The 14,164-nt window shown below is 41.2% G+C and overlaps 1 protein-coding gene across 1 annotated transcript in view; it reads right to left on the reverse strand.

The window, feature by feature from the left end:
- Window positions 1–14,164, reverse strand: part of COL4A6 (collagen type IV alpha 6 chain) — a 300,475-nt gene that overhangs the window by 55,564 nt on the left and 230,747 nt on the right. The window contains exons 7-11 of the mRNA XM_081276853.1: window positions 11,735–11,869; window positions 10,156–10,200; window positions 5,245–5,361; window positions 2,882–2,950; window positions 1,207–1,242 (exon numbers count right to left, since the gene is read on the reverse strand). Of these exons, the coding sequence (XP_081132979.1) occupies window positions 1,207–1,242; window positions 2,882–2,950; window positions 5,245–5,361; window positions 10,156–10,200; window positions 11,735–11,869 (402 nt within the window). The remainder of the gene's footprint in view (window positions 1–1,206; window positions 1,243–2,881; window positions 2,951–5,244; window positions 5,362–10,155; window positions 10,201–11,734; window positions 11,870–14,164) is intronic.

The raw sequence follows: 14,164 nt of genomic DNA on the forward strand, positions 1-14,164 counted from the left end.
CCTAGGGATACTCTATCATTGAGCTATATCCCTAGGCCCTTTTAGTTTGGAGACAGTCTCACTAAATTGCCCACACTGGCCTTGAACTTGAGATTCTCTTGCTTCAGCCTCCTGGGTTGATGGGATTACAGATGTGCACCACTGTGCCCAACAAAGCTTGTTTTTAAAAATATTTTATTTTAGTTGTCGATGGATGCAATATCTTTATTTATTTTTATGTGGTGTTGAGGATCAAACCCAGTGCCTCATGTATGCAAGGCAAGCGCTCTACCACTGAGCTACACCCCAGCCCACAAAGCTCTTTTTAATACAACTTAAGGCCTTTCACGAACAATTATCAGAGTCCCTAAAAAGAATTTCTCATATGGAATACCTTTTTAAAATAAGTGTGTTCTAGTTCTTTTGTACAGCACTGAACACTTAGTAGATGCTTGCTGAATGAAAGGCAAGATACTTTTCCTAATACTTCCAGAAAAAACAGTAATCCCCACTTATCCATGGTTTCATGTTTCATGTTTTAAGTTATCCCCAATCAACCACAGTTCGAAAATATTAAATGGAAAAAGTATCATGGATTTAATGGTCAAATGAGCTTTACATAGTAGTCTAATGTTATATCCCAATGCCTAAGTCATTTTCATCTCACAACATAGGCATTGTATCATTTCATATTTTCGAAGAAGGGTAAACACAGTACATTAAGGTATTTTGAGAGAAAGCAAAACAAAAGGGGCTAGAGAGTACATTCACATAACTTTTATTACCATGTATTATACTTGTTTTGTTTTATTATTAGTTATTTTTGGTAATCTCTTGCTGCATCTAAATGACAAATTAAACTTTATCGTATGTCTGTATGTATAAGAAAAAACATAGTATATATATAGGGTTTGATATTATCCATGGTTTCAGGCATACATTGGCAGTTTTCTAACATATCTCCCACAAATAAAGGGGGGGCTACATAGGTTACTGACCTAAAGTCTGAAAGCCTGTCTGTTGTGAAACTTGAGGTAGACAGTTCATCTTCTTGGTACCTTCTCATCAAAGAAATGGGAATTGTATGACCTGTTCTATCTCAACTCTGTAGATTGCCTTAAGAATCGCTATGAAGACCTTCAAACACCATAAAACAACAACAACAAAAAACACCACCTGTGACTGTCGACTAAACACTGAGAGCTCAATACATAAATAACAACTTACAGGGATTCCATCCAGTCCAGGTAGTCCAGGATCCCCCTGAGAAACAGACAAAGGCGGGACACTGAAGAGATTAATCAATCAGGCCTGCAGTATTTTAGACAACTAACCTAAGATTCACAGAGATAAAATGCATTACAAGAAAACCTGGGCCTCCTCTGCCAACATTTCATGTTTTAAATATTGCATGAATTGGACATATTCAACCATTTACTTTTTTCCTATGAAAAATCTGGACTCTTGAAGACAAATATTATAGCCTTGGCTGAACAGGATTTCATATTTTACTTGGATTAATTAATTTTCACCTTTGCTAGGAACTTATCAATTAGAAACTGCTTCTGCGGGCTGCTGATTTTCCTGCTCTTTTTAGAGGAAGGCAAAGCTACCTTCCCGTGTGCCTTCATCCCCAGAGAATCTGTGCCCATATGTATACAATGCAAATCAGACATTTCAAGGGAAAATCAACAGAGCATACAGTCTCTGATTACGTTTTAATTACTTTGCAGCATCTTAAGCCACTGTATGAATCTGTAATATAACCATCTTGTGGAAACTGCTGTGTTCCACTGGATCTAGGGTCTCTTTGATTTTGGGCAAAACCATTTAATCAATGTTTGCTAAGACAATGGCTATATTTTGACACTTACTAGTCTTACCCCACTTGGCTTGCAGTCAAAAATCAGCTCTCTGTAGCATGGAAATAGCACTGCCTGGGGTTAAGCTCTTTGGTTAACTGGCTGTGTGGCTTTGAGCAAGTTACAAAGCCTCAGTACACCTCAGTTTTTCTATCTGTCAAATGAACAATATAAAATCTGATAATGGCAAGGTCCTTCCCAATTACTGTTTATGACACCTATACTCAACAGCCCAAACCCTGGATCATCTCTAGTTCTCCAGTTACACAACCCCGTCTCTGTCTTCCAGAGCAGTTTCCAGTGTCCCCTGCTGTGTACATTAATGGAAGTCAGAAAAATACCACTGAGTAGCTGAGTGAGCTTGGAGCATCTTCCCCTCAGATGTTGGGACCTTAGATTCTCATCTGCTATCAGGGCAATGATGGGTTCCTTTCCTACTCTGCAAAGAAAAAGGTTCAATCCTTTGGAAGAAGGATTTATGAGACTCCACAAGGATATCAGGCAGCATATACTAAGAGTACAGTCACAAGAAAAAAGAAGGTTTTTGACAAGAGATGAAAGTTTCCATCTAGCTTCAGAGCTGATGAGCATGTTTTTGCATATATGGAGTGCCCAGCTAGGGTGATAGGATGGTATGCAGAGGCAGAGAAGGCCAGGACAGGATCCTAAGCTGGTGGCCACACTGAGGCAGACAGACATATATGAATTAAAACACATGTCAAGGATTCTAGGATATTCCAAAGATATCTGCCTCTAGAAAACGTCTTGGCTTGTCAAAGAAAATTATACCCATGCAAACTGTTGTGTCTCTTATTTTTGGTCTAGATCCTACAAGGCAGATCTCTTTGGCAGTATGGTTGCAAACATTTCTGTCAGTGTTTGCACCACAAAAGCTCCAGATCCTTTTAAATCCAGCTTGGTCTGCTCCTTAAATAGAGACACAGATGCTAGTTGTAGAAATATTTTTTATTGGAAGTGGGGCCTAATCCTGGGGAGCCCATCTTACAACCTACTCAACTGGCTGCCTTAGAGACTCTTACCTTCATTCCTGCGAAACTCCCTGGAGAAGGAATAGGTTCTCCTTTTGAGCCTTTCTGACCAGGGAGCCCCTGAATAAAATAATAAGAGAAACTTGTGAAGAAACACATGCATGCATAGTTTTGTTTATAGTATGATCTTATCAGATGGAGGATGGAACTATGAGAGCCTGAAATTATTTGGCTTACTCTATGACAGAACTGGCTGTGCTAAGGGGCAAAGCATGACCCCTTAACAGTTGCTAGTGTCTCAAGGTTAGATGTCCATTCCTCCATTCCCCAAGTAAAAGGTATGTTAAAGGATATGGATTAGACAGAAGAAAACTTAACATTTATTCATACCATTGATCTGAACAAACACATAATCCGTAAGCCTAGAGTTCACTACTCTACCCCCAACAGGTATAAGACACTGACAGAGCCTAGGACAAAGGTCATCAGTTTTTATATAAAGAGCCAGATATTAATTTAGGGTTTGTGGGTCACATCTGAAATCTGCCCCATATTTTCTTGTTCTTTCTTTTAAAATATCCTTCAAATGTAAAAACAGGCTATAGGCCAAGTGCCATTGTGCACCAGTTGTAGGCCTTTGGTCTAAAAGATACCTATAAAACCATTGTCATCCTCTGCTTCTACCACACAACTTCCACCTCAACACATGTGTAAGGGGCTGATGCGTCATGCTGTTAACATGGAAAACAGCTCAAAGTACCCAATCCCAATCTTTGAACTAGATTTCTTTTTTTGCTGTCTCAGTGGCAAATGCTGGCTAATATCTTCTAAAGTTTGTCCTCCTGGGGAAAATCAATGTCCTTACATCTAAGGGGAAATCAGGATTAGTACTGGGGGAAGGGCTAAGCTTTGGGGACTGAAGTGTTGACTGAATGATGGATTCTTTGAGTGCAGGGACCATTGGTATTATAAAAGAACAACATGGTCCCAGAAGCATAAACCAGTTTCTTTCCTAACACCGCCTGTTTCCCCTTATTCTTGTGGTCACTATTGTTTTCAAAGACGCTTCAAAGAAACTGGTTGAATAGAGATTCCCGGGTATTCAGCAGGGGGTAAGGTTCAGCTTAGTAAAATACATTCCCAAATTCCTATTTAGGCTTAAGGTAAGGTTTAGGGACAGGATTAAGTTTCTACCCATGTCCTGTGTTCATCAGGGGTTATTTTATTACCTCAGGATCTCTATTCTCTTTGGGGGCAGAATTCCCTTTCCTTTATCACCACAGAAGTATTCTTTTCCTCTCCCCTGTTGCCATGGCAATGTTTGGAGGCCTTTGTGATGCACACAGATTATTCCATGTTAGGAATATATCTTTTCCTACAGCCTCCCCCTTCAGCTATACATTGGTTTGGTCCTTAGATGTCAAGGTCCTTTATGGCAATCTGGGGTTTGTGGTTTGTCTGTTTGTCTGTCTCACTTTCTCACAGGTACACCCACAAACTGGTTACTGAAGGCAATGGTGATGCTATTCTAGTGAAATGCCAATTAATTCTTGTAGCTATGAAGCTATTTAATGGATACACTGGTTTCTAGTTAAAAGTCTCACATAAGAACCCTTATTAATTTAAATGTTTTTCAAGTGAGGTTAAAAATTGGTTTGAAATGTGTTATTTTCTCTTTCCAGCCACTTTAAAAGAAACCAGCCTTGCAAAGATATGATATATACTAGAGATTCTTTAGATCCAAATATCTGAGCCTTATCTGGAGGAATATAATTAAGTAAAACTGATGAGACTTGAGTCTAATAAATATCAACCCCACAATCAAGGGTAATGATGTGGGGTGGGGACTAGCTTTTTTCAACCTCAGCACCAGTGACACATTGGACCAAAGGATTCCTTGATTTGGGGGGGGGGGTGCTATTCTGAGCCCTCAGTTGAGACATGGAAAGATATCAATAACAATTGCCAAATATCCCCTGAGGGGCAAAATCACCCTGGTTAAGTACCATTGGTACATATCAAGCTTGCCAAGCTTCTGGGACCCTGTTAATGCTTCTAGATCATATGTAAACCCTCCAAGCATTTTCCTGTATCCACTGATGTGGGAACATGTCAGATAGCCCAAGTGTATATTTTGCTCTGAAATGTACTATAACCTTTTAACAATCTTGCCGATTCCAAAAGCAATATTTAAAGAGCAACGTGAAGTAGTGTGGCCTGTGTACACCCCCTGCAACTGGTATTCTTTAGACTTCTGTTGCTGTTGTGTTGCCAACACAGATTCCAGCTTTGGACAAGGGACTGCAGTGACTGCCCCAAAGAAGCTTAATGAGGTTGCCAGATGAGCAGAAAAAGAGCATATTTGGAGGCAAGCAATGCCAATTAAATTGAAGTGCAAAGATCTGGCAGCATACAGGTGGTCCAAGAATCCCAGGATAGCCATCAGGGCCTGGAAATCCAACAGCTCCTCTAGTTCCATTACAGCCATCTAGGCCAGGTGGACCTCTGGGGCCTGGCTGTCCAGGGTGGCCCTGTTCAAATAGAAAAGAAAGGATTATGTCAGCCACAGGATTGTCAATTAATCCAAAAGGCTCTACAGTGAGAAAAGTCAATAATCCTGCTAAACTCTTGGCTCCTTGTCTATTTGCTTAACCCCACCACATATGTTCTCATATCTTTTTTTTAGACTCAAGTACATGTGTCTAATCACAGCTCAAAGATACCTCTTCTCAAAGGATCAATACTTTTAATAGGATTCAAGCTGAAACTAAAGGGATCAAGCACAAACAGATGGAATATATAAGGTTCTATAAATTCACATTCCCTGAGTACAAAGATGTACTAAAGTGGAGCTTAGCAGTCTGGCAGCTGAACTGCTCCCAACAGGAATCATGCCAGGCTGCGGGAATCCTTTGACCAGACAGATCCTGGGAAGCCTGGCATGATTTCTCTATTCGAAGCTCTGCATGGGAACTGATGCTGGACTTTGGTCTACAGAGCAGAAGCAGTTTCCACAGTGCCTCCTCTCCTGAAATCTGCTTGGCCCAAAATAAGCAAGTCCTGCAAGAACCACACTTTCAATTTCATTTAATCAAAATCACATTTCAGGTTACTGCCTCATTTAGGGAACTGTATCTTCTCTTCAGGAAGAGATTCTGGGAGTCTTCACTGGGAGACTCAGGATGCAGATTGGAGCAAGAGGAGACAGAGCACAGACTATTTATTTCCCCCATGCCCTTGTTCACTGGCTATATTTCTGGCACTAGCCACATTTCTTTAAATTCTTAGGTCCTCTTGGGCAACAGCTATTTCATGGTTCCAGGTCTCATTGGGTTCCAGTACTACAATTCCATTTTTCCTCTTTGGATCTACGCTGTTAATCGCTTTGAGTTAGTTCATTTGCCATCTATTATTTATCTTAATCCCTCCCACATCCTTTAAGTATACTCTTTATTCAATCTACTCAGTTAAATTCTTGGGTGTACTGCCTACTTCTTGCTGGGGTGACCAGTAATGACCACTGTAAACTGTCCCAGTGGAACTTCCTAGGGGTTATCTCTCAGCTGGGTAACAAGAATAAGTTAAGGCAAAACAGGCTGGTGCGGGAGTCTTCCTTATTCCTGAGATTTTTGATTCTGTTTAACAATAAATCCTTTCCCTTTGCCTGGATTCTCACTCTTTGGTATCTTCATTTTTCACTTGGGCTCATTCCTTTGATAGTTTTGTCACCTAAATTCCTGATATCTCTTACCTGTAGGATTCTAAGGTTATCTGTTCACTCTTTTTTACATTAGTGGATTTCTCGAGAATTGAAATCTGATCTCGAACTCAGACTTTCCAGTCCTTTCTCATCTAGCTGATACTATGGGATGGTAGACAATACACATTTTGAGCCATTCAGAATTGTGCTCTAATGTTAGCTTTGCCTCTTTCCAGCTGAATGAAGCTTCAGTTCCTTCATCTCTACTGTGGAGCTGAATAACACCTACTTTATAGGGTTGTTGTCAAATTTAAGAATGAATAATGCCTACCGCATTGCATTCTGGTCAAAATCAAGTGGGATTAGATTTACTAAGTAGGAGTTCAATAAATGGTAAGTTTTCTCCCAGATAAGTCAGCAAGGGTAAGCACAAGGCCAAGTTCAACCTTCCTCTTGATTTTCAGGGCCACAGAATTTCTGGCACTTTGCTGTTTCTGGTTATAAGTGATGACTTTACATATGTGTGTGCCAGTTTTCTAAGAGAGTGAGTGTAGCTTTTTGAGGAAGGAAGCCTTAGTTCAATGTAGCCATAAGGGACTGAGTACACAGACTAGGAATACTTACTGTATTTCAGAAAAACAGTGTTCCTCAGAACCCAGTTTCAAAGTTCTCACTTAGTGAGTGATATGTGTCCACTTTAGGGATATAAATCTAGTGTGCTCATTTATAAACCTCTATGCAGGGCAATGTTTGAGGTTGACTCCATGGGAAAAGATAAACATAAATTGCAAAGAACAACTTGAAAACCTCTGCTCTTCCCAACTTATTTGAACTGCAAGCATTTGACAAATGTACATTTGTTATTGGTACCAACAGCCCCAATTCACAATTGAGACATCATTAAAAGCCACAGCCCCTACTATCCTCAGTCTACATTGTTCTGATATGGAAAATCTTGATGAATGCTTGTTTGTTCATTCTCTCCACTGGTTGTTGTGCCCCTTGATGCAAAGATTCAGGTTATCATGAAATTATTACTCACCCATTCATGTTGAAATTGTCTACATGACAACAAAGATGGAGTTTTGGGACTCAAACCAGTGACACTTAAGTTAACGATCAGCCTATATTAAGAAAGGAACCAGATCCATGCAGTGATCCAGTTTAGTAAGTTGTGTTGCAGAAGCTGATGGTTTCAGTCAAATTGCATAATAAGTTGTTAAAAGTTGAAAAAAAAATAGTCTGACTGGGCCTATGGTATCTTTGTTTTCCTCTGTCTGAGGGAGTCATGCCAGTCTGAGAATTATTGCTCAAAAAAAAAAAGGCCCTAGAGGTTGGAGTCAGTCCTCTAAATCTTGTTAGATATCCAGAGGGATGCTGAACTCAACTGTAGGCCTCCAGAGCCTCTGGGAGGAGCAGAAGATTTAATCTGTGCTCTCAGGAAGCTATGAGACTATCACACAGGACAAGCAATAACTACCATTGGGCTGTATGTAATAAGAAGCTAGAGTATGTGAGGCATTGAGCAAGGCCTCCTGGGACCTTAGAGATGGAAGGAAGAGGCAAGTACTGAACAAAAGATGCTCAATACATACTTTTTAAATAGCTAGAAGAGAGGAAAAAAATAAGGAAGAAGCATTTCATGGAGTAATGAAGCTTGAGACCTGAAGCTAAAGAATTCAAAAGTCAACAGAAAACATAGACAAGCTTTAGTCAAGGGAAGGACCAAGGGAGTGGCAGTGAAAACTGGGAGCAGCAAACTTACTGGGGGAGTATGGACAGCTGCAACTCTTTCTCCCAAGCAATGAAGACCCAAAGAGAAGTGATCAACTCCTGCAAGCTCTAGAGCTCTTTTGATTACAAGTTGAAGGCAGAAGTGTCCAGCTGGACCTGGGGACAGGTTCCAACTCTGATTTGGAAGTAGTGTGGGCCTCATATGATTTACTTTATTTTACCTCCCATTAAAAAGAGACCGCAGGAGGAAGGGTGTGTTAACACTTCAAGCTCCAAATCCTCCACTCATCTCTGTCAAAGCCAGGTCTATAGGATGAATGGTAGAGGCTGCTTCCATTTTTCTAGTTTCTCTTACCCTTGGTTCCAAGAAGGTACAAACTCTGACTGGAGACTGGCTAAAGTGACGATACGAACACAGGCATAAGAAAATGCCAGGAGATGCCATGAAAGGATGGCCATTCCCATCCACTTTGTTTTCCCACTGGCCCACTTCTGGGCATTTTTCAGACTCTGAAGTTAAATAGAATGCAGAAATGTGAGAGTTGACTTGTTGATATGTATAACAAATACAAGACAAGAGAACCTTCTGTTCTCCAAATCCACAAATGTCTATTAGATCTTGGGAGAAAATGGACCAGATGATAATATCTCTGAGGTCATAGCTATAGCCAAATGCTTCCTTTATATCCCCACAGTATAGTCCTAGCACATAGCAGATGATCATGAAATTCTTACAGGTTAAGACAAAGAGATCTGCAATCCTTTCATTAATACTAGATTATGTAGCATAACAAAAGAAACTCTTAAGTCTAGGACTCCCAAAGCATGTTTTGATATCGATTGGAACTCCTTGAATTTGTTGGAAGGATGAAGGCAGAATCCAGGGCCCCTTCAAATGGAGGAGCTTCACTTTTTCTTTTTTGTTTGATATACTGAGCTTTCTGCACAAGATCTGGTCCTCTCTTAAAGAAGACTGAAAATCACTGCACTAGACAAACAGCCCAGGCTGGGGTTTGAATAGAGAGAAAAGTGACTATGGGCAAAACCAAAATGTGGTAGCCAGTAAGTTCCAAAACACAATACAGTAGGATTTTAAAGGCTGAGGAAATGTTACCATGGAATCTCCAGCGGTGGGTTAAGTGGAGATATAGGACAAAAATGGAGCAACTACAGCATTGGGTTGGATGGAATGGAGAAAGATATATCTGCAAGCTCCCAACCCACTACTTTTATGTAGCAAAGCAGTGTATGCCAAGAGTCTATGTCCAAGTGATCTTTGGAATAGTCACTTTATAAAATCTAAAGGGAAAGTCACTCTGAAATGAAGTAAGGCTGAAAAGAACAAAATACTGAGACAAAATATATCAAGATATCATTAAGGCGGGGGTTGTGGCTCAGTGGTAGAGCACTCGCCTAGCACATGCCAGTCATTGGGTTCAATCCTCAACACCACATAAAAATAAATAAATAAAATAAAGATATAAAAAAAGATATCGTTAAGGACTTTTTCTAATTTGCATATACCTTCGCAATCCTCCTACAATGAGCATGTATATGCTCTAATATGGCTCAGCCTCTGTACCTTAGAAACCGTCCCTCATCTCCAATCAAAGCTTCCCTCAACTTACAAGACCTTACCCATTTGGGCTAAAATCTGGATGGTTTCTTATGCATGCATATGCCCTTCTACCCCTCAGCAGTCTGACTTAGGGCTTCCTATATTTGAGTACATGGGTAACTGTGACCACTGCCCTTCCAATTTCACCACACACATCTCAATATTTGACCCTAAGCATGCTTGCATACAACAGGATGTTGCTAAGGCCAAAGTACCCCAGCTGTGAAGTAGAACCTATAGGATGATATTAAAAATGCATCTGTGGACACTTACCGGAATCCCATTGATGCCAAGAAAGCCAGGAACTCCCATGGGACCCTTAAAAAAAAGGAGTAAGCAGATGAATGTAAGAGACAATCCCATTTATGGAGTGGGGCTTACTGGGGATTGAACTCAGGAGCACTCGACCCCTGAATCACATCCTCAGCCCTATTTTGTATTTTATTTAGAGACAGGGTCTCACTGAGTTGTTGAGGCTGGATTTGAACTCACGATCCTCCTGTCTCAGCCTCCCAAGCCTCTGGGATTACAGTCATGGAATTCAATTGATATCTGCTAGATTTGGTAGGTTTGTTTACGTGATTCAAATACCTAAGTTGTTAAGAAATGCTTTGTATTTCCCTCTCCACATTGTGTGGCCTTGTTCCCTACTTCAGTGCTAAGTGATCACTTGCTTTCACCTAAGGCCTTGGATGTGTCTGTGTTCTGAGATGAGTTATCATCCTTATGCAGTACAGTGTTAAACTTTAAAATTAAGGCCGAATATCACATGCTGCTTTGACATCTGGAGAAACCCAGGAGGGCTTCGAGAGGCCTAACCATGAGTTCCCTCCCCACCTGCTCTTTCAGATAAAGTCCTGTAGCCAAACCACCCTCTTTATCAAATGGACCAGGTGCAGTTTCTGCTTATCCCTGAATAGCTGCTGCAATACCCTGCTGGACCACTGAATTATTCAAACAAGTCAAATCACGTCATCCTTCAGGAACCGGGGCTCTTGATACATAAAGTCTGAGACCTCCCACAGCCTCTTAGTTCAGTCTTCCTGAGCACAATCACTGTGTGGTCTTGCATGGTGTGCGGTGTCCTCCTCCCTTGAGCTGTGAGTCTATATAAGTGATAAACTGCTATCAACCTCATCTGTCCAGTATTAGGTGTCGTGTCTTCAGCCATTCCCATTATTTTAGTGTGAGAATCCCTCCCTCACCAACCGGGTTAATAGGAGGTAATTAAACTAGGCAGGGAACATAAACTGAGTTGCTAAACTCAGTTGGCCTGCCACCATGATATTATCACTCTCCTTTCTTGTAGTTTCCCCCTCTATTTCTGGCCCAAATTGCTTCCAAACCTTCTGAGCTCTTGCCTCCCAGTCTCTTTTCTGGGGTTCTTGTTCTCTAGTATCTGGCTGAAAGGACTTCTGATCTGTGCCCAGTTCCAACGAACATGATTTCTCACCACAGTGAGTCCACTTGTCTGTCAAATAGGTAATAATGTACTTTACAGTTTGCTTGCCCATGAGAGTCTCTCCATAAATTGGCTGAACCATCAGCAGTATATCACCCATCTCCTCTTTTTCAAGTTTTAGTTGTAGATAGACACAATACCTTTATTTTATTTATTTATTTTTATGTGATGCTGAGGATCAAACCCAGTGCCTCCACTTGCTAGGCAAGCGCTCTACCACTAAGCCAGAACCCCAGCCCCCATCTCATCTCTTATTAAAGTATATAGCTGGACACTGAAGAAATTCACTAAGTATTATTCCCAAAATTGAGCAGAAGTGAGATTGACAATTTTTGGCCTTAATGCTTATGATCCATGCATCACAGGAAAAGCAAGCTTTGGTGATCTTACCTTATCTCCTTTTGGTCCATATGGTCCCAGAGGGCCTGGGGAGCCCTTTTCCCCTTTCAATCCTGATAAACCAGTAGGGCCAGCAAAGCCTTCAGGACCTGTGGGACCTTGAAATCCAATTGGTCCAGGTCGCCCCTAAGAGACGGACAGAAGGAGTGCAATTAGTCAATACAGAACTCAATATCAACACTTTCCATTTTCCCATGCACAAAGAACACTGTCACCACTTCATTAAATAATTTTGGCTTACAGATCTCTGAGGCATGCCAAGGTTCCAGACATGGATCAGAAAAAGGCTATTTTAGGGGCTGCTAAGCTTATTTGGATAGAACACATTTTATAAGCTTATTTAATAAGATTCATGTGCACCAAGATCCTTCAACTTTGTACTTCTTAGGAGATTAGTTATTCAGGCTGGATAATATTGTCTTCTTCTCAGTGAATGCCAGACCATCCATCAGATTGTCAAAATAGTGAAAGAACAGAACACCAGAGAACATTGTGGCATTTTTAAACTCACATCCAAATGGCCAGCCACAAGCTTGCAGTGAAGTTTGGAAATGGCCACGCTTAAAGAATACTGCCCCAGGGGGGCAGGGAGGGGAGAATCTAAAAACCTCTGAGTTGACCAACCTTTCAGAATTCATCTTTGGCTGATCCCAGGATCCAAATTGCTGTACCTGGCAACAGATACTTACAGGGAAAACACAACAAACAAACACACACACACACACACACACACACACACACACGTACTGTTTACTTGCTCTTCCTATTCTCCCTCCTTTCCTCTCCCCCCAATCTGAACAGTGTTGAATGTGTAAAATGCAAGGAGCCTGTGAATATCTATTAAGCATCAATTATGGTAGCAAGAGAGAGCAGCCTGAGGATTTTGAATGCCCTGGTTATAAAATGTCTGTAACAATTAAGTCTGAGAGTTCAGGCTGACATTTTAAAGCAGACTGAGACTGAGAATTAACCCCAGTGGGTACAATACAGGCAGCCTGGACTATCATTTAGAACAAATCCCAGTAGGGACTGAATTTTCTTGGCAGAAAAATGAAAACCATTATTAATGTGCATTACCTCTCAGAAAACACAACACCATATCAGGTAGAGAGCTTATTTTCATAAATGCTCCATCTCTACCTCTCGGCCTCTTTACTGACTGTCTGCAATTTCCTACAAATCTGTGACAAACTCTGGCAAAAGTCCATTAATCATACCCTTTACTATTAATGTTCAAGGTTTATCTTTTTTACAGGGCTCCAAACAGGACGGATGCCTTATGCAGTGTCTACAGTCACAAACTGGAGATACAAGTGGCCAACAACTGTGCTGGTCCTTTGGAGTATAATTTTTTATGTCAATCAAGCCCGTGAAGACTTAGGACTCATGAAAAGAAGTAAAAGCCACTCTGCCCAAGGAGATGCATTTCTCTGGGGCACCACCTACCACTCAACCTTTCACAAACCCAATATACAGGCTACAAAGGGTGGTAGGCTAAAAACTGTCTAATAGGGCTGCTTCTGAGAATGAAGAAGATAGGAGGTTAGTGTTCACTTTTGAGGATGTTACCTCCCATCACTGGAATTTTGTTTACAGTGATTCTGTTATTTACTATTGTAATTTCCATACAATCAATATGTGTGTATAAGGAGAAAAAAAATCTCTGTCAAAAAATCAATTGATGATACATGTGTGCATCTATTTCTAGGCTTTATTCTGTTTACATGTACTTTTATGCTAAAACCACACTTGCATGATTACTATAGTTTTCTAATAAACTTCCTTTCCAATCTGTAAAGAGAGGGGGGGGAGGGAGAGGGAGAGCGAGAGGGAGAGGGAGAGAGAGAAATACTTTAAAACAATTATGTTGGGATGCTGCTAAGAATGGGCAAAGAAGTCAAAATCTGGGTTCCAAGAGTACTGTACACAAAACCATCACAAACAGTACAAGTCTGGAACACAGCACAAGTACTGCAGGAACACAGGAGAGACTGGCCACAGATGTTTGAGGAATGCTTACATTTGGCCTATGGCTGGGGGAAGTCATGAGCCACATCTGGATGGCCAAAAGGGCCCAGCCAAAGTGGGCCTGGAAAGCCAGGCAAGAAAGTTAGAGAGTTGATGTGGTAGGACATAGGGAACTATCTGGGAAGAAAGCAGTGTTCAGGGCTGAAAGTCATCAAGGAGCATTCTGGAGAACATGTGTGTGTCAGCAGGAGGCCAGGGCAGCCTGCCTGAGGCTGGAACAAGGGAGGCAGATAAGAACCAGCTGTTGGGGAGGAGAACTCTGCTTGGAGGGAGGATGGGATCAGGATGGGCTTGCTGAGGTCATGTTATTACTAGCAGAGAAGACCCAGTCGGGGCACTGAATGCTTGACCCAAATCTGAGTCTTGCCAAAAGTTTTCCCACATCAAGGGAGG

Source organism: Spermophilus citellus (assembly GCF_964194105.1).
Source record: "Spermophilus citellus genome assembly, chromosome: X".
Taxonomy (NCBI): domain Eukaryota; kingdom Metazoa; phylum Chordata; class Mammalia; order Rodentia; family Sciuridae; genus Spermophilus; species Spermophilus citellus.